The 21,219-nt window shown below is 45.3% G+C and overlaps 1 protein-coding gene across 1 annotated transcript in view; it reads left to right on the top strand.

Moving 5' to 3' along the window:
• PITPNA (phosphatidylinositol transfer protein alpha) overlaps positions 1 to 21,219 on the top strand; it is a 39,176-nt gene that overhangs the window by 13,539 nt on the left and 4,418 nt on the right. Inside the window, exons 5-10 of the mRNA XM_045773560.2 lie at positions 3,717 to 3,724; positions 4,753 to 4,827; positions 6,126 to 6,209; positions 8,093 to 8,170; positions 8,322 to 8,432; positions 9,237 to 9,359. Of these exons, the coding sequence (XP_045629516.1) occupies positions 3,717 to 3,724; positions 4,753 to 4,827; positions 6,126 to 6,209; positions 8,093 to 8,170; positions 8,322 to 8,432; positions 9,237 to 9,359 (479 nt within the window). The remainder of the gene's footprint in view (positions 1 to 3,716; positions 3,725 to 4,752; positions 4,828 to 6,125; positions 6,210 to 8,092; positions 8,171 to 8,321; positions 8,433 to 9,236; positions 9,360 to 21,219) is intronic.

Raw genomic sequence — 21,219 nt, 5'->3', positions numbered from 1 at the left:
TTCTGCTCTGTGAGAGCACTGTCATCTTTTAAACCACTCACTTATTGTTAGATATTGAAGCTTCCAGTTTAACGTAATCTATTTGGGTTTGGTTTAGAAAGCAGTTTTGACGCCAAGGAACTCTTGAGAGAGGCAGTCATAGGAAACGACCTATAGGGTGACCTTCTTGCCCTGGGGGAGGGCCAGGCCTAATACCAAGAAAACGTAGCAACGAAACCCTGATTTTGTTGGGGAAAAGTTGAAATAAGCCCCCCCTTTTTTTTTATGACAAAAGTTTTAGAAACAACTGCCCCCTAAATATATAACACATAGAATATACATGTCAGATTTGTGGGGTGGGAGATGAGGAGGAGGGAAGTCACTGCTGAGAGCCCCGAAATGGTGGCTTATACAAAACTAGCACTATTCTATAATTTAAGGGAGGAGTAGGGGTGGAATTATTGTCTTAATCTTGGCTAGTGTCCTATCTAGAATTTCTGGAAAGGAAAGACTTGAAGGCAGAGAACTTTCTGTTCTAGACATTCTGGGATTCCCTTTGAGTAGTTCAGACTCTTAGCTTTTTAGGATTTCTAGGTCTTGAGGGTTAGTACTGATCCACATCCTTGACGGGGGGTGGGGGGGTCCTTAGAGGTCCCCTGGAACTTGGCTGTGAGTTGAGTGGCATTTCCCCTAGACAACCCATGTTTGTCGGCATAAACAGTCTGGCTCTGGGGCCCTCCTGCCAGCCTCTACTTATGTGGACTGTTTGTTGAACTCCCCAGATTGTATCTGAGGAGGATGCCCCACCCAGGTAGTCCTTATTCCTGTGGACTTTGGGAACGACTGAAGTCTAGAGCACAGTCATTGCTCTCTCCAATCTCAGTGACCCTACAGAAGTTCAAGAACCTTGTGTCAGGAGATGTGCAATCATGGGTGGAACCTGGGATGTGTAACACTTAGAGTTCCATTGATGTAGCTGAAAATGCAAGCGTCTCTACTCCCTAAACATTGAGCAGGAAGTTGTTAAATTCTTGGAAAAGAGGCAGGCACACACTTTCTTAATAGACAGTGTGCACTGTGGCTGGGTGTGTCTGGTCTAGGGCCAAAGGTGAATTTTCTTTATGTCTGGGTGAGTTGCCATTGAGCATGTGTCATAAGAACCTTAACCAACTTGGCATAAAGGAGGCAAACAGACGGACAGTGTGGACTCCTCCATGCCTGGCTCAGTGTTCTGCATAGAGAGCTTATGCCGATTGAGAGATGCCTCAGTGTCTCTGTCCTCTGTGTAATTCTGGGGAGAGCATGCTACAGCTGATATGGGCATTTTTCTAGATGCCAAGTGTTCCTTCACATATCGTCCTGATCCTTGGCCACAAGAAAAATATAATTTCTAAATATTCAGTGAAGAGGAGAAGCAGGGAGTAGGGGAGGGAAAGTTGGTTTCCTCAGTGAGTGCTGGCCTCACGGGTGCTTAGTTAGACGTTGCTCATTTAAACTCAGAGATTGAAATAAGAAGGCTACTTTCCAGTTCCCTCTGGGGATTGGTGGGAGAAAGGTCAGTAGTTCAAACCCCTTCGCTTGGCCAAAGTAGATGAAAGTTTGAGGTGAGAATGGATAAAGAAGCATAGGGCAAAAGTCCACATGTCTTTTAGAAGGCTCTACCCTTACTCTGAGTGGAACAAAAACAGATTTGTAATATTCTGCTCACTATCAGCTTTTTCTGTCCTCTTACCTTATTTCTTTCTGTTTCTTTCCTCCTGATGCTGATGTGTTGGGACAGGAGGAGGGGGTAAGATGGGGCATGACCTGTGAATGAAAGTAGGAAGAGGGAAATAAATGTTTTTCCTCCTGCCTCTTCCTCTAACCTTAACCCTGGCCTGAATACAGTCTCACTAAGCCGTGGTTTTAAAGTACCTTATTAGTCTTATTTGGACAGCCGTATTTCCCAACTGCAAAGGATTTCCTGAGACCCCTCTAGTGTATCTAGGGTTGCAGTTTGAAGAAAAGGCAGTGGTCTGAATACAGAGGTGTTTGGAGGGACAGGGAAGACTGGAGAAGATTGGAGGAGATTGTTTGGTCACCCAGGTTGGCATTAAACTTCAGGGAGGGAGGCGCCTGGGTGGCTCAGTCGTTAAGCGTCTGCCTTCGGCTGCCTTCTGGGATCAAGCCCCACATCAGGCTCGTCTGCTATGAGCCTGCTTCTTCCTCTCCCACTCCCCCTGCTTGTGTTCCCTCTCTCGCTGGCTGTCTCTCTCTGTCGAATAAATAAATAAAATCTTTTAAAAAAATAAAAATAAACTTCAGGGAGGGCCAGCACCCTCATAGGTTCAGAAACCTAGTTTGTCAGAACTGAGTGGATCCTTTTCTCAGGGTCTAGGAAAGACTAATGTATGAAAACCCCAAATGCTAATATAGTAAGTTATATTGAAATACAGAATTACTGATGACACCGGGTATTCCTCTTGGCCGATTAAGGTGTTCTTCCCTTGTGAACTCTTCTCCACGGGGAACCAGAGTGGAGTCAGAATGCCAACATGCAGTGAAAATGCCCATTTGCTTAAATGATCAGACTCTTACATCCATTGGTTAGCATATTCTGTCCCTACAGAGGCCAGACTAGAAGATTGCTTGGAGAACATGGATTCAGAATCAGGGGGTTAGTTGGGAACCTTAATGGCTCGTGTCATCAAACCGGCCCGGCTGACACCGGTGTCTCCACTCTAGAGATGGAGCTGCTGGACGAGCCACACAGGCAGCCCGAGGCTACGGCCGCCAGTGCAGCACAGAATTTCTGCCAGCCTGGCCTCTTTGGATTTGCATTCAATGAATATCATGCCCACCATTTCCTTTTTGTTAACTGATTTTCTTCAAGCTGATAACGAGGCGATTACTTCAGTAGGCCACGTAGTTATAATCCTAACCTGGTGCTTTCTTGCAAGTATCTTTCATTGGATACAGGGAAATGACTAGTATCGTTCTTGGATTGTTTCTGTACAAGGAGAACCTTATCCCTTATATTTTACCCTTTCCTCATCTTAATCTCAGAGGTAACCTTAGTTTCAGTTTTGGAGTTACGGAGTTTGACCGTTAGCCCCATAAACTGTCCAGTATGGCCGTGCGACATCCACCAGAGACTGAGATAACTCCTAAATTCAGAGGGTACAGAGTGATCTAGGCTCTTGTCAGGAGGAGAGCTGGTTTGTTCCCCAGTGACATTAGAGCTGCAGTCATTTTCTCTGATAAATAATTGAACTGTGCTTTCCGAGGGGGTCTCATTACAATGAGCAGGAGTGCAGAGGGCACGAGGTTTGGTTACAGTGAGAGGAAGCGTGCAGAAGGCAGACGGACAGTGCCTGGCCGAAAGTGCCCTCTCTGGGCCCTAGGAGGTGGCAGGACAGCAGGGGATGCTCTGATGGCAGAGTGGCGGGTCCCAGTGCTTCGGCACACCAGAGCCGGTCCCCTTTCCTTGCCCAGCTGGAGAGTTCTCGGGAACTGAGAGTGGCATCACTTTAATGAAATTCCGAATTGGGTCTCTTGGGACTTCCATATGAGGGAAACTTGAGGGTTGGTGCATTTGAGGGACCAGATGCACTCACGGGGCTGAAGGGCGACTGTGGACTAAGCCCCAGGGAGTGGAGAACTCCTTACTGTCGTGGTCCCTGGGGGTGAGGGGCAGATATTCATTCAGCTTCATTAATCTTTTTCTCTCTTCTTTCCATGTCCTTGCCTTGGAGCAGTTATTACGGTAAGAATTCTCGGGGGGCGGGGGTGGGGGTTTTGTAAGTGATCTATAAGAAAAGAAGAAATAAAAATGTCGCTGCACTGGAGGTTCCTGGGTATTCGTCTCTGTCAGGAGACTGGCGCTGTTGAAGCTTCATCCTTTCGTTCCTGCTGAGGAATCTGTTAATTGGCGAAGTGGCCTCTTGCCCTAAGCTGCATTGGCATGTGGCTTTGTCGGTCCAGCATTCGGGGCCGTGGGGCTGACGTGTTTAGGGTGACCCGAGGCTCTCCCCTGCCCTTCCCACATCATGCCTTCTCAGGGTTTCTGAAACCGGTTCAGCTGATCCGATTGTGGCTTTCCACAATCCCTGTGGACCGCAGGGAGCACTGTCCATTGGCAAAATTGAGAAGTCAGCAAGGTGTCTTTTCTACGTCTACCCCCTGTGTCATTGCCCCTTCTCTCCACCCTTCGGCACCCTCATCCAGTGCCAGTCCCTGCTGCTAAACGGAGGCGGCTTCTGCCAGCCTAACCTCAGAGGTTAATATGCGCCTTCTTCGAGTAGCGCCACATTTTCAACAGCACGAAGGGAGGGAGCACCAGGGGTTCAGTTGCCGAGAAGAGAACTTCAGGCCTCAGCAAAAGGCGGGCTGGTGGAAGGGGCGCTGGTGAACCGCTCCTTCTCATGTTAATCATTAGTGCTCTGTGCATAAGGCAGGCTGGTCGGGTGGTTAAATACATGGATTTTGAAGTCAGACAAATCTGGTTTTGAGGCCCAGCTCTGTCGTTATCTCTGTGGCCTTGAACAAGTCACCTCCCCACTTTGAACTTCACTTTCTTCATCTGTAAAATGAGGATGATACGACTATAGCCCTGACAGGCTGGGATGAGGATTGAACAAGAGAATGTGCCCCTAGCATATTGTGGGCTCCCAGTCAAGTTAGCTGTTACTGTAAGGCGGAGGCCAGAGTCTCTGAACCACCTGCGATCAGTAATGGGAGATGGTTACTCTCCAACTTTGAGGCTGGTGACTAAGGTGTTTTCCCCCCTTGCAGAATGAATACATGAAAGAAGACTTTCTGATTAAAATTGAAACCTGGCACAAACCAGATCTTGGCACCCAGGAGAATGTAAGTAGCACTTCCCGAGAGCCCAAGGACTTCCAGGCTGCAGGGTGGGGTCTTGAGGCTCTGCCCAGGAGCGAATCCTTCCCTGTCATGGGGCCTTCTCTGTGGTCCTGTTTTAACAGCCTGTTCCTAGACCCTTCCTACCAGCATGGGATTGCTCTGTCTCTAATTTGCAAAACATGATCTCCAAAGACTCCTTCTAGGGCCTTCTCATAGAGCTAAGTTTGGTCTAAAACGCAACTCTTGGCACAGAGGAACTGTATTTTTAAAACACGAAGATTACAGCCTCTATAGAGCCCAGTGATAACTCCTCAACTCTAAAATGCACCTGTCCTTTTGACCCCAGCAATTCCATACCTAGGAATTTATCATGTAATTATGCTTTCACATACGTGAAATAACTTATCCATAAAGAGATTCATTGCAGCATTCTCTGTGTAGCCAAAGATGAAAAACTGTTAGAGCCCATCAGTAGAACACGGTTAAACTGTGGCACAGCCATGCGGCGGTACGTTATGCAGCCATTAAAAAGAACAGTCTTCAAGGTAGACTGCAGTGGAAAAAGTGTGATGCAAAATAAAGTGCGTATGTGCTACCATTTGTTTTAAGAGAAAAATCTGTGTGTGGTTGTTTGTGTGTGCATGGAATCTGGTAGTGGTGGTGGTACGTGGGAGGGGCTGCAAGGTGAGCAAGAGAAGGCTTTTTAAAAGCATCAAAGTAGGGGCACCCATGTGGCTCAGTTGGTTAAGCGTCCGACTCTTGATTTCGGCTCAGGTCACAGTCTCAGGGTTGTGAGATTGAGCCCGGCATTGGGCTCCAGGCTGAGCGCAGAGTTGGCTGGAGATTCTTTTTCCCTCCCCCTATCCCTCACATGCATGCGGGCGCGCACACCCTCTTTCTATCTCTCTAAATAAATAAATAAATAAATAAATAAATAAATAAATAAAATCTTAAAAAAAAAAAGCGTCAAAGTCAGCAGTCTGTGACTGAACAGGCAGTATGCCCATGAGTGTTTGTAGTCAGCCTTTACAAAGCAGAACATACGGAAATAACGTAAGTGCTGTACGCAGCCCTGAAAGGGCCGGACAGATCTGACCTGCTGAAACCAGAGCGTTAGTTCTCACATGTGTATCTACTTAAAACCCTCCTCCTGTTCCTTTGGATAACTCTGTGTGTAATTCTTTACTGGTAGGAATCTCACATCAGTGGCTACGGGAATAGCTGTTCGTGGGTCTTCATTCCGGATAAAGGGTGCTTTGTAGCTGACAAAAACTACACCGTGGTCCTCCTTGTTCCTGCAGGTGCATAAACTGGAGCCTGAGGCATGGAAACACGTGGAAGCCATATATATAGACATTGCTGATCGGAGCCAAGTACTGAGCAAGGTAGGAACTGTGTAACGAGGTGGACGGCCTTTGAGATGCAAAAATGACTTTAAAGTGTCAGAGAAACCAGGAAACCATACCCAGCTTGGCTTAAAGGGAAGTTCTCTCTTGGCTACTGTTTTATTTTTTAAATTAGAATTAAGAATTCTCTTGTCTTGACTTGGGGATTCCACCAGGAAGATAGTGGCCTGTTTGGCTTCTGAAATTACCACCAGACAGTGTAGGTGCCGAGGACAGTTTGCTCAGCCAGAATGACACTTAACCTGAAACGAGTTCTCAAGTTCATTTTTTCAACCCAGTAATTAAAAAACATTTACTGCCTGCCAGTTATGTTTGGAAGACTCTGTTCTATGGGTTCTAGCAGAATATATGAAAAGACAGATGCCCTGCTCTCAAGAAGTTGGTGGTGGCTTCTCAGAGTAACACACATGGCAGCACACGCCTAGAAAAGGACAGCCTCTGCTAGACCATGAACTTGGAGAGAGCAGGGACCAGATCTGTCCTGCTCAGCGCTCCCAGGAAGTATTTCTTTAGGGAAGGAAAGTTTAGGTTCCTGCTCATTCAGTACTCTTCCTATTTGACAGAGGCCTGTTGGGATCAGGGCAGAGGAATTTGGCTCTCTGCCCATTGGTGGGGAGTAAGTGTTTGCTCTCCATGTCCCAGGGTATTATAGCTCTTTCCTGGAGTCACTCTCTCTGTGCTTAAAATATGTTGATTTGTGCATTTCCAAAAAGATATGGAGACCATCTTTTGTTTTCCTTGCCTAATATCCTCACTTCCACCACAAAGGTTACTGGATTTTTCAAAAAACTTTTTATTGAAGTATAGCACACAGTAAAATGAATATATCCTAAATGTGTAGCTTGATGGATTTTCTCAAACTGAACATACCCAAATATTTCTCAAACAGAAATGCTAACAGAGAGTATGGCTCTTTGTGTATTTTGTCAACTCTGGTTGTAGTCGACACAAAGGTTTATTTTTTTTAAGTACACATAAAATAATCTTCTTAGCTTTGGGAAATACTTTATAACTTGTGCATGTGTATGTGTGATTTATTTTCTTCAGTATTTTTGTTAAGTAGATGTCATAGTAAGTTTGCCTTTCCTAAGTGCGTATTAGTCAGTGCAGAAGAACAACCACAGATTAATCTGTCCTTACGGCTAATGCACACACAGCGCTGGCTGCATCATAACTAGGTGAAGTGAGACTGGCAGTAGTACACAAGAGGGTAGCTTCTATACATTGGACATTTCTAGTAATGATTTTATTTAACAAGTCAGTTAAAAAAAAAAAATTGTGCCAGAGGGAGATTGGTTGAGATTTCAGGCTTGGTGGCTAGTTCTCATTTCTGGCCATGTTTTAGAATCACCTGCAGAGGTTTAAAAAAAAAAAAAAAAAAAGTACACTGCCCTTACCTGCAGATATTCTTACTCACTGGATTTTAGGTGGAGTGGCCTAGAAATCTGTATTTAGAAAAAGCTTTCCCTGGTAGGCATCCATGCTTATCCCGGGCTGAAAATCTCTGTCTTAAACAGTGGAAATATGTGCCTGCTCAGACAGTCCCGTGACCCTTTAATATGGGTAAAATTGAAAACAAACCATGGCAGAGAAAATCACACAGCTCTCCTCTGAGGCAAATATAAACAGTTGTATATCTTGTTTATAACATTTTCCCATATTTTCTCTACACCAGCAGCTTCAAGCCTGGTATGAAGTGTACTCTGATGGAAAAATCTAATCTTGGTCTCCCTCCCTCTCCCTCCTCTCTCTCCCTCTCCCTCCCTCCTCTCTCTCCCTCTCCCTCCCTGTCACTCCTTCTCTCTCCCTCTCTGTCCCTCTTTCCCTTCCTCCCCTAACTCCAATTCTACAACTTCTCTCAGGATTACAAGGCGGAGGAAGACCCAGCAAAATTTAAATCTATCAAAACAGGCCGAGGACCCTTGGGCCCAAATTGGAAGGTGCAGTTCACACCCTCACCATCAGGGGGCAGGGCGTAGCATGGGCAGACCTCTCCCCAGGGAGGAGGGAACTGGCTATGGTGGGCTAAGGGAGAGCCAGAGGTCAGCCCTTTTAGTTACCTACCTGCCTATATGTGTGTCTCTAATACAGCAAGAACTTGTAAATCAGAAAGACTGCCCATACATGTGTGCATACAAACTGGTTACTGTCAAGTTCAAGTGGTGGGGCCTACAGAACAAAGTGGAAAACTTTATACATAAGGTAAGTGACCAGGGTGAGGCCTGTGTGTGTGTGTGTGTGTGTGTGTTGGTGGGGGTGTATTTTGCCCAACAAGAGAAGATCATAGAACCCATGTGAGTTGTGTCTGACGATGGCTGACATCAGAATATTTCAGTCTGATTTCCCAGACCCCTACTTCCCCTTCCACTTGACTGTCCTACAGCTTAATGCCATCTATCCAGGGGCACCACGTGTGACAGGGAAGGAAACTGAAGCCCCCCCCCAAAAAAAGGAAACAGGAAGGGGCTTGCTGTGACAGAACTGCAGATAAAACTTTCTTGAAGCCAAAAGGCAAGAGGCCCTATGGGCCAAATTCTCCAGTGCCCTAAATTCTTGAACTGGACAGACCTAAGGCATTTTTACAGCTTTTTCTCTGATGTGTTGGATCCTCGCTCTTGGGCCCCCTTTCTTAGCTGCTGGCCAGTTTTAACCTGGCCTTCGGCTCCAGGGACAAGAGGGAAACTTGGCACAGTTGTTTCGGGGCCTTGGCTGAACCGTGAGCTCGTAGGCTGCCTGTGTTGGTAGCATTTTGGGCACAGGGCCCAGCTGTGAGGTAGGTACCCATCGTCTCCAGGGGGCTCCCTCCTTGAAGCGATACCTCTTGTCATGTGAGGGCAAAAGTCACTGACTTTTAGGACCTGCAGGCTCATCCATATAAGCCAGCCAGGCACCTCTCCTCCCCGCCCCTTCAAGAAAGTGGGCTTACTGACATGGAGATCATGGGAGGGGAGCTGCAACAGTGGCCTCTGCCTTCTGGGTTCTAACTAGGTTCCCTCCTTTTTGTAGCAAGAAAGGCGTCTGTTTACAAACTTCCACAGGCAGCTCTTCTGTTGGCTCGATAAGTGGGTTGACCTGACAATGGACGACATCCGAAGGATGGAAGAAGAGACGAAGAGACAGCTGGATGAGGTAAGTGGGCTCCTGGAGGAGACTGGGCTCTCGACTCAGTAAATCCATGAAGGAGACTGTCCTGTGGGGCAGTTCCTGAGGGCGCCGCCTGTGGCTCCAGGAACATGTTAGTGCCCGCGTGAGGAAGGTCTGGTGCCAGGTAGTTTAGAACCGTAAGGAAGAGAACAGCTAGCGCTCTTGAATTCGCAGTCTAGCCGAGGTCTTGGCGTATTCGGAGAGACAAATATGGCAGTGTGTGCTGCACGCCAAGTGAGTAACTCTGCAGTGGTTCTTCAGAACTGGTGGGGTGGGGGGAGTCCTGCTGGGCTGCAGGGTTGGAGGTGACCCTGGGAGGAGGCAGGCTGGCTCGATTCGTGAGGACCATGCACGTCACCCACAGAGGACAGCAACAGCTCACACACAACTAACTACTCTGCAAGGTTGTTTGGACCTATTTTTAGAGTTTGGACCCTTGGCTCTTTCGGGGGAAGGGAGGGATTGGCATGGACCCAAGGAGGAGGGCTGTCTGCTCCGTGGGAGCTGAAGGCCTAGCGCTCCTGCCTCATTTGGGAATGCTTCTCTGCAAGGCGCACTCTGAGGAGATCGTCAATAAGGTTCACGTCCTTACTGTGTGAGGGCACCACTCAGGGCTTTTACATACACCATCTCCTGCGGTCCTCGCTGTACCTGTGAGGAGACACCACTGTTATTGCCTCCCTCAGATGAGGAGGTAGGGGCTCAGAGAGTCCAGCTCCATGCCCAAGGTCATACAGCCTGCAGGTGATACCGTCAGGGTAAGAGCCATAGTGCGAAATCACTTGGCTTCTCTTCTTTACTTAAATGCCATTCGGGGCCCTCCTGCCCTCTCGGGGCTAAAAATAAGGCAGAAAGCTCTTTCATAACTGCCATCCATCTCTCCCTCCTTGCCCTGGGTGGGCTGGCCTGGAGCCAGATGTCAGGCAGACATTGCCATGCCCAGCTTTGCTCAGCTCCCCAGCAGTGCCTCAGATGAGACCCAGGCCGAGTGTCCGTGGTGCTGCCGCTTCACTGTGCTGGCCTTGGGTGCACACTTGGCCCAGGAGTTCTTCCTTCCTTCCCTGCTGTTGAAGGCAGGTGTTCTGATTATTCATCCAGCTATACTTGGCAGGGAAGTGGCAGGATTTTGGACACAATTCCTGACTCTTCGGCTAAGGATCTTCTGGAAGTGGTAGATTTTTAATGTCCAGGGCGCTGGTGGGACTGCCTATGTAAGAGAGAGGCGTCAGTGTTTTGGTCACCCAAGTCCTGAGCAAAAAAAGGAAGAAAAGAAAAAAAAAAAGTTACCAGACAAAGGAGTATGGAGACGTTGGGGTTTAGCCTGGAGCCTCAGCCACCCACTGCCTGACAAAAGCCAGCTGAAAGTATACTGGGGTTCGAGGAAGCATTTATGGACAGCCTTTCATTCTTTGGGCAGAATTTGAATTCCTGGAGCTGGAAGAGCTCTCCAGAGGAGCCACTGGATCTGCCTCCCTCAGATCCAAAGTTTGAGAGCCCTGACCATTAGGGAGGTCTTTTTTAGTCCCCCACCTCTCTCTGTGTGTTTCTCCATTCTGTAGAGAATTGTGCCAAAAACCCAGAAGACCACTATCCTCCAGGATAACTGCAAATGCAGGAAACCCAATTTAGAATTGGAATTGTAAATAGTTTGCAGTGGAAGAGAAAGCAAAACCAAGTCTGTGTCACTGGGGGACATCTTTTGACCCCATTAGCAACTGAACTGGACCTTTGTGTGCTAACTGTACCTCTGACTTACTTGTCTTTTTGCTTTCTTTTCCCTCCTAAAAATATTGTTATCAAAGTTTAATTTTTAGTTTCATTTCTTAATTAAAAGAAAACACTTTATTGGGGTGTACTGGCATACAGAAAGCTGCACAGGGGCTCCTGGGCGGCTCAGTCGGTAAGTATCCGAATTTTGGTTTCAGCTCAGGTCATGATCTCAGGGTCCTGGGATCGAGCACCACATCTGGCTCTGCACTCAGTGGGGAGTCTGCTTCTCCCTCTCCCTCTGCCCCTTCCTCTGCTCTTTCTCTCTCTCTCTCTCTCTCTAATAAGTAAATAAAATCTTTAAAAAAAAAAGCTGCACTTATTTAAGAGAGAGTGTGTGCACGAGCAGTGTGGGGGTTAGGCAGAAGGAGAGGGAAAGAGAGACTCTTAAGCAGGCTCCATGCTCAGCGAGGAACCCGATGCAGTGCTGGATCTAACTACCCTGAGGTCATGACCTGAGCCGAAACCAAGAGTTGGACACTTAACTGACTGAACCACCCAGGTGCCCTGTGCACATATTTAATCTCTCCATCTTGATGAATTTCAGGTAAGTATACACCTGGGGAAACCACCATGACGGTCATTGCCATAACAAAAACATTACCTCTAGAAGTATTTTTATAATTTACAAACTCAGACAGTATCCCAGGCTTAGAAGGAAGAAGCTGTCCTCCTCTGCCCTGACCTGGAGTGCAGCACCCCAGAAGCGGCCCCTTGCAGTTCTTATGGTTGTTTCTTTTGTTAATTACCCCCATATTTCCAAAGAATATACTTAGGCGCTTAATTCTTCATTTCTCAACTTTAGATATTAATGATCATCTTTTCCTATGAAAGGTTTAACTCCTCTACCCCACCTACCACTCAAACTGTCTTTTCTTTCCTCCAGTACCACAATTTGGGGTTAATTCATTATTCAGGGTTGTTATTATGACAACTTTCTCATTCTTCTCCCCAACTGAGCACTTTAGTCTGCTCCTGATATTTGTTCCTTTCTTGAAGGAACTGTTGTGTTTTTTTTTTAAGAAGTTAGCCTAAAACTAATATTACACTGTATGTTAACTGAAATTTAGTTTTTATTTATTTATTTATGTACTGAGATTTTATTTATTTGAGAGCGAGCACAAGCGGCGGGGGGGGGGGGAGGGGCAGGGGGAGAGGGAGAAGCAGACTCCCTGCTGAGCAGGGAGCCTGACGTGGGGCTCGATCCCAGGACCCTGAGATCATGACCTGAGCTGAAGGCAGATGCTTGACCGACTGAGCCACCCAGGTGCCCCTGTTAACTGGAATTTAAATAAAAACTTGAAAAAAAAATAATATAAGAAGTTAGTAGTTGCTTCCCTCCCTTTTGTTAGCTTAGTTTTGTGTACCTCTGCCGTTACGTTACATGGACGGTCTGGTCTGGTTGGTGTGTGATGCACACTGTATAATGCAGGTGAGTCAGTCCATCCTTATTGATTTTGCTCCCTCTCAGTTCTAAAAACTAAAGATCTAAAGAGCCCCTCAGTTCTTTTTTTTTTTTTTTTTTTTTAAGATTTTATTTATGGGAGAGGGAGAGAGAGCACGAGTGGGGTTGGGGGGGGAGCAGAGGGAGAGGGACAAACAGACTCTGCATGCTGAGCACAGAGCCCAACTCGGAGCTTGATCTCAGGACCCTGAGATCATGACCTGAGCCGAAATCCAGAGCCAGCCACTCAACCAACTGAGCAACCCAGGTGCCCCAAGGTCTTCTCAGTTGTAGAAAATGTTTTTATATTGTAATTTCTCTTTGTATCACAGTTTTCTCCCCTCTGTTTTCTTTGTTCTTTTTCTGGAATTTTTATTAGAAGTTAGAAGTCAGACCTCATGAATTGACCTGATTTTCGTACATTTTCTGTCCCTTTTTAGTTTCTGCTTTCTGGGAGGTAGTTTCCAGTGTTAACTTCTCTCTCATCTGTTGAATTTAAAATTTTTTATTTATTTATATTTTTTAGTTAATAATTTTGTTTTCTTTCTGGTTTTTTTTAAGATTTTATTTATTTATTTATTTATTTATTTATTTATTTATTTATTTATTTATTTAAAACAGAGAGCACAAGTGGGGGAAAGGGCAGAGGGAGAGGGAGAACCAGGCTCCCCGCCAAGTGTGGAGCCCGACCTGGGCCTGGGACCCCAGGATCATGACCTGAGCCAAAGGCAGACGCTTAACCAACTGAGCCACCCAGGCGCCCCTTAAAAACATTTTAAAGCACTTCTTATGCTGTGTTCTTTTTCTTAAGTACTTTTTTCTGTTTTTCTTTTTTGTTTTTTTTAGACCTAGCTTTTTTTTTTTTTTTAAGATTTTTTATTTATTTATTCGACAGAGATAGAGACAGCCAGTGAGAGAGGGAACACAAGCAGGGGGAGTGGGAGAGGAAGAAGCAGGCTCATAGCGGAGGAGCCTGATGTGGGGCTCGATCCCATAATGCCGGGATCACGCCCTGAGCCGAAGGCAGACGCTTAACCGCTGTGCCACCCAGGCACCCCTTTTTTCTATTTTTCTTTGTGCATTATCTCCCTTTCTAAAGCTATGGCTTTTTGTTTTCGTGTTTGGTTTTCAACGTTTTTCGGCCCCCTGTATGTTCTTTATTTCCTTTGAGAATTCAGGGAGGGAACACCAGGGCATACCAGAAGCAAACTGGGTTTTTTTCTCACTTACAAATAAGTCACCTGTTTTCAGCCCCACCTGCACTCCCACCCTCTAAGGTACGTGGTGCTTCCAGATCCTGAGCCTTTGGAGAACCCGCAGCACAAATAGGCATGTCCTTCTTAGCTCCCCTCCTCACAGGCACTCGGGTGTCAGATCTGCTGCTCTGCGAATTAGTAACTACTCATCCATCCGTATTTCGTCTTCCAGAATGTTGCTACGATTTCTTATCTGCTGGTCTTGTTGCCTTCGTGGTTTTAGATCTTTTGCTATTCCTTCAGTCGCATCATAGTACGGTTTGGGGCAGGAATTGGAATAAATGCATGTTTACAATCTGCCATGATTAACTGTAGATTTGCAATAGGAATTATGACCCTTATTCTTTGATTAATGCTTAGTAGCCTAGTGTGGGTGGATTTTTTTGTGAATTATGAGAGGTCACTATAAGGCCACAGCCTCCACTACTGTAACTCTAGTCCCTGTGGGAGGGTGGACTCACCATTCTTGGATGAGGCTCAAGGATTTGAGAAACAGAGGATCAAGAGATTAGTCCTTCGCCCTAAAAAGAAAAATGTCAGGAAACATGTGCCTGTAGGAGAGCAGCGTCTCTCTGTCTCCCTCCCTCCTTTCCTCTTTCCCCTCCCCTTCTGCCCTCTCTTTTTCTCCCCCTCCCTTGCTCTTGCTCTCTGAAGAAACAGACTAATACAGACTCAAAATTGGAAGAAAGCACCTTAAAGGTGACTTAGTCCAATTACCTCACCAGTGCTTGAGTCCTCTCTGCAGCTTCCCCACCGGCCTGCACTTGATCACCTCCTATATTGGGGAACTCACTATCTCTTGAACATGGTATTAATAAAAATATTTTTACTACAAATAGAAGCTAATATTTTATTGGGGGCGCCTGGGTGGCACAGCGGTTGAGCGTCTGCCTTCGGCTCAGGGCGTGATCCCGGCGTTATGGGATCGAGCCCCACATCGGGCTCTTCGTCTATGAGCCTGCTTCTTCCTCTCCCACTCCCCCTGCTTGTGTTCCCTCTCTCACTGGCTGTCTCTCTCTGTCGAATAAATAAATTAAAAAAAAAAATCTTTAAAAAAAAAAAAAGCTAATATTTTATTGAGGTCGTACTGTATGCCTATCGTGTGTGGTCAGCATTTTCCTTGAATTATGTCATCAAATTATCATGTCAGCCTGTGCTATAGTATTATTTTCATTTTATAGATAAGAGAAACTGAGGCTCAAAGAAGTTGAGGATACCTTCTAGTTCAGTGAACAGGTACCGCCTGGGCCTTTGGCCACTAACTCTAGATAATGAACCTGGAAGAAGAGAAGTCATTTAAAAAAATTTTTTTTTTTTAAAGATTTTTTATTTATTTATTTGACAGAGATAGAGACAGCCAGCGAGAGAGGGAACACAAGCAGGGGGAGTGGGAGAGGAAGAAGCAGGCTCATAGCGGAGGAGCCTGATGTGGGACTCGATCCCAGAACGCCGGGATCACGCCCTGAGCCGAAGGCAGACGCTTAACCGCTGTGCCACCCAGGCGCCCCTCATTTAAAAATTTTTAAGAAAACTTGTTTTCTGATTTACTGGCCTGTAGAACATTTGCTTAAAACCAGCAGAGATCCTGTGTGTCAGAGTGCATGATTAAGATTCTGCACCATTTTCTTTCCCAGCCTTCCCTTGTGGGGCTGCCTTCTAAGTCCCTGTTGGCTCCATGATTCCTCTGGTCCCTCCATAGCCCATCCCTTCGTGATGATGCCGAGAGGCTGCGTGACCCCCTTGCTCTGCTGGCCCACCTTGGGGACCGTCTCTGAGCCTCATAGTCAGTCTCCTGTCCACATGCTTACGTGTGAATGTGCCTGTCCTTTCTCATCTCCTGAGTTTTGATGTAGAGGTCTCTTGTTCCATCCTGCGGCTTTCGGACAGATGGATGGATGATGGATCACCATCATTTCTAGATTTTAAGTCTTAAACTCTGAACTGGTTACCCAGAGACTTATAAGTGTCCCTGTGCAGTGAAATGCCTGGCAGGACATTATACCCCGAAGTTTCCAGTTTGTGAATGGGGTAGATAGAAGTTTGGACAGTTAAGCTGATAGAGAAACTCAGTGCCGGTAGCAGGTGCAGAGGGCAGAGCTAGCTCAGTATCTTGAGGCTGAAGGATCCCTGTATGTGGAGGAAGATGATGTTCCGTGGATTCTTACTTCTCTCTCATCTGCCCAACAGTGATTGACCCCAGGGCAGACCCCAGCATCTTGAAACACGGAAGTAGCTTTATTTTCTTTTTAGGTATAGTCTCGTTTTTCAATATTAAGGTAATGTATAAACATTCAACATTCTTTTGGAAATAGTGAAAAGCAGAAAGAAATCACTTGTACTCTACTTAAAGACAACCTCTAGGTGTCTGGGTGGCTCAACCTCTTGGTGTCGGTTGAGCATCCAAATCTTGGTTTCGGCTCAGGTCATGATCTCAAGGTCATGGGATCGAGCCTTGCTCCTCGCCCATCATAGAGTCGCTTGAGATTCTCTCCCCTTCCCTCTGCTCCTCCCCCCCGCTCGCTGGCACATGCGTGCGTGCTCTCTCTGTCTCTCAAAATAAATGAAATCTTTAAAGACAACCCTTAACACATTTTAAGTCTTCCTACACACTTTTACTTAGTTACCATCATATCGCGTGGGCCAAATGTGTTTCCTACTTTTTTCTCTGAACATCGTAACAAATATATAACATTACAACAAATACAAAGTTTCCCACTGAAGGACTCTCTTCCCATAGGTGGTCCTGACTGCCGCATGCGTATTGCTCCGCAGTCTGTCACTGGCCTGTGCTGATTTTCCTTCATGCTCCCAGGTTCTCACTGCTACACATAATGCCATGATGGAAATTTTTGTGCACTCAGTGTTTTGGATTATTATTTGGATTTGGATTACGATTATTTCCTTAGAATAAATTCCTACAAATGGAATTAGAGAATTTAAGACTCTTACCATTTATTACCAAATTTGTTTTCCAACGGGCTTTCTAAAGGGCTTCTAAAAACAATTCTGCATGTGCCTCGTATCTGTTCCTTCAGGAATGCTTGGTCTGTGGTTGCTTTTCAGTGTCTTTTTTTTTTTTTTTAAGATTTTATTTATTTGTTTGACAGAGAGAAGAGACAGCCAGCGAGAGAGGGAACACAAGCAGGGGGAGTGGGAGAGGAAGAAGCAGGCTCCCAGTGGAGCAGGGAGCCCAATGCAGGACTCGATCCCAGGACCCCGGGATCACGCCCTGAGCCAAAGGCAGACGCTTAATGACTGAGCCACCCAGGCGCCCCATGCTTTTCAGTGTCTTAAACTGATTTTTTTTTACTAGCTTTATTTTATTGAACTTTTTATTTTGAAATGATTGTAAGATTCATATGCAGTTTTAAGAAATAATACACAGAGATCCATTTCTCTCAATGGCAACATGTAGCAAAACTATATACCACAGTATCACAACCAGGATACTGACATCGATACTTTTACTAGTTTTTTGTTTTGTGTTGTTTTGTTTTTTTGTAATCAAAGGAATATATCATACTTAATAGTAAAAACAGTTTTCAAAAGCTATAGAAAAATAGGGGCATCTGGCTGGCTTATTTAGTAGAGCATGCAACTCTTGATCTCAGGGTTGTGAGTTCGAGTTCCATGTCGGGTATAGAGATTTTATTTATTTGTTTATTTAAGATTTTAGAGATTTCTTTTTAAAAAGTAATAAAATCTTAAAAAAATAAAATTAAATCTTTAAAAAAAGCTGGAAAAATAAAAAATGGAAGTCCATGTAAATAAATAAAATAAATAGATGAATTAAAGTCCCTTTCTTCCAATCCCTGGCCTTATTCCCTAGAGAAGATCAGTTAAAAACAAACAAAACAAGATTGGAGTTTCTGTTTTCATATTCCTTGACTATATGTGTATACATAGCCTGCAGTAGCTTGATCTGAGGAACAAACATCAGATAAAATCTCACAGTGTCACATAGGCCCCAGGAAACAGGAAAAAAGCATTCTTAGAGCATTTCATTATAAGAATGAAATAATGTATTTTTATTTCAGCGGCACCCTCTGAGGTGACCTTGTCTCTGAGAGTAGGGGAAGCTGTCATGTTCCCTGATAGGAAGTTGCATCTTAAGCAGTAGGAAAACAGGACCTGGCTTTGCATTAGTAAATTAAAGCAAGGCAATAAACTCTTAGGGTATACATGGATCTGGTTGAGGCCCAAGGAGCTTTGCTCCCCTATATTAAATCTGAGCTTCTCTGAAATTGAAAACTTATATGGTCATTAGTGAGCAAACATTTAATGAGCACATTTCTGTGTTTAAAAGGAAATTATTTTGGGGCGCCTGAGTGGCTCAGTCCATTAAGCGTCTGCTTTCGGCTCGGGTCATGATCCCAGGGTCCTGGGATCAAGCCCCACATCGGGCTCCCCCTCCCTCTCCCCCTGCTTGTGCTCACTCTCTCCCTCTTTCTCTCTGTCAAATAAATAAAATCCTTTAAAAAAATAAATTAAAAAATTTAAAAAAATTATTTTGAGCCGAGATACGGAAACAACCTAAGTATCTTTCAATAGATTAATGGATAGAGAAGATTTGGGGTGTGTGTGTGTGTGTGTGTGTATGTGTGTGTGTGTGTGTGTGTGTGTGTGTGTGTGTAAATAGAATGGATGGAATATCAGCCATAAAAGGAATGAAATCTTGCATTGTGACAGTATGGATGGATCTTAAAGGACATGATACTAAGTGAAAAGTCAGACAGAAAAAGACAAATACCATATAATCTCACTTACATGTGGAATCTAAAAAACAAAACAAATGAACAAACAAACGAGAAGCAGAAGTGGACTCATAAATACAGAGGACAAACTGGTGGTTCCCAGAGGAGAGGGGGAAAATAGGTGAAGGGGATTACAATGTACACACTTCCTGTTATAAAGTGAGTCCGTGACAGGATGAGAAGTACAGCACAGAACAGCGCTACCACAGTAGTGTGATAACTTTGTATGGTCACCGAATGCAACTACCCTTATGTGGCGAGCATTTCCTAACATTTCTAATTGTCGAATCACTATATTGTACACCGAAACTAACATAATATCGTACGTCAGTTGTACTTCAATTCTTAAAAGAAACATTATTTCAAAAGAGTTTCCAACTTACAGAAACAGCAAGAATACAAAGCACTCCTGTATGCCCCTTGACCCAGAGACCCCATTCCTTGGAAGCAGACGATAGAGCCCGAGGGCCACACACTGCACCTTTCTAGTGTCTCTCAGTCTGGTGCAGTTGCTCAGTTTTCCTGGTCGTCCGTGACCTTGACGCTTGGAGGCGATAGGCGAGTCATTTGGTAGAACGTCTTTTGGTTTGAGTTTGTCCAGTGATTCTGCGTCATCAGACCCAGTTTGTGTGTTTCAGGCCACACTGTCCCAGACCCGGTGTCCTTTCACTGTACTCCGGCTGTCTCTCTGTCCAGTTACTGGTAGGGCTATCTCTGTCCACCCGAGGCACACTGAGGTATCACAGGCTCGCCATTTTCCTTCCGTGACACAGCCCTGGGACCAGTCATATCCCTAAGGAGCCCTGGTTCCTTTCAGTGAAGGGGGTTAGGTGTGCTCATGATGATTGGGGTGTTGCTGCCCCCAGGCCGCCTCATAGGACAGAGCTGGGGAACTTTGACGTCCATAGCTATTTCTCCCTCTGTCTTACATATTATGTTCACACAGATACTTCCAATTCCAGCCTAACACTACAAGGTAAACTCTCTGTCTTTCTAAAAATACGACAGTCCAGGGGTGCCTGGCTGCCTCAGTCAGGGGAGTGTGTGACTCTTGGTCTTGGGGTTGTGAGTCTGAACCCCATGTTGGGTGTAGAGATTACTTACAAATAAAATCTTTAAAAAAAGAAATAAAAATAAAATAAATTAATTAAATTAAAATATGATAGTGCCTTTATCCTTAACAGATTCCTATCATGTTGGAAAATCTTGAATTTGTTAAACTCTTAGAAAGTAATATATTAACAGACATTAAATGACAGATAACTGAGGTTAGAGGAGCAATAAACATCAAAACTCTACCATTCATGGGGTGCCTGGCTGGCTCAGTTGGAGGAGCGTGCGACTCTTAATCTCAGGGTTGTGAGTTCGAGCCCCACGTTGGGGATAGAGATTACTTAAATGAATTAAAAAAAAAAAAAAAAAACCTTAAAAAAAAGGACCCCCTTCCTGAGAGCGAGTTTAGAGCAGTCGTGCAGGTGGAGTTAGGAATGAGCACATGTCAACTTGGCAGCTAGACCTCCTGTTGGGCACAGCGGGTCTTTGCCGGGATGATGAAGAGTGAGGCTTGTAAGACTGATTTTATGACTCACTTACTGTCCTGTCTCCTGTAGGTTCTGACTTGGCAGGCCTGGGTTCCAAAAATCCACAAGTAGCCCAGGCGATTGTTTTGCTCAAGTAGGGAACTCAGGCCTAAAAGACCAACCTAAGACATTTGATGTGATTCTGGTAAAAGTTGTCAAGAAGGAGTGAATATCAGAACTCCGGGGAGGAGCAGGAGAATTTTTTTTTTTTTTACCATGCCCAGGTTCCCCATGGACTCACTGAGTATAATAGTTGGGGGGAAGCAGGGAGTGTGAACAATGAACAGGAGTTTGAAATGTAGTGGGGAGGGTATTTTGAAAATATTTCCTAGTGGAGAACTACTTCTTCTGAGGTAGAATCTCTGCAAAATGCGGCAGTATTAAAGTTTCAGCGAATAAAACAGAACTCTGAGGAAGAACGTAGCATAGAAGTCCAAGTTCTTCAGAGCTTGTGGACACACGCATCCCCTTCAGGGCAGGATGCTGCAGAAATAACACAGATAACGTGGCCTGAGTGCGTACTCCATGCTAGGTACTCACCGCGGATATCTTTGTTTAATTTTCAACAACCACATGATGTGGGTACTTCTGTTATCTCTATTTTCTTATGACAGAGACTGAGGCTTAGAGTGCAGTGAAGTCACTTGCTCAGAGTCACACAGTTGGTCATGGCGCCAGAATACAATCCAGGGAGTCTGATTCCACGGGTCATTCTCTGAGGTGTTCCAAATTTGTTGAATGAAAAAAGAATGAAAGTCAAGCAGAAAGCTCATGGATAGTGAGGAAGTATCTAATGGGAAGTTAAAATACACATGTGCTATAGGTATCTGCAAATAGAATGGAACTCAAGTTGGAAAGGATTTGAGAGAGATCACCTCCACGCTATCCCCACAAGAAGTTGTGTCCACTTCTGCTTGGAAGATGCAGTTGACAGGGGCTACTCAGGGCTTCCAGAGAAGACCCCATCCTGCTTTCCAGCAGCCTCGCACTTCTGCTGAGACCTACCCCCCCTGCACTTTCAACCCCTGCCTTGTGCCACACTCT

Source organism: Ursus americanus, chromosome 23, assembly GCF_024610735.1.
Source record: "Ursus americanus isolate L20-20 chromosome 23, mUrsAme1.1.p, whole genome shotgun sequence".
NCBI classification, from domain to species: Eukaryota; Metazoa; Chordata; class Mammalia; order Carnivora; family Ursidae; genus Ursus; species Ursus americanus.
Note: the sequence above shows the minus strand (reverse complement) of the source record. Positions and strands in the feature narration are given on the sequence as shown.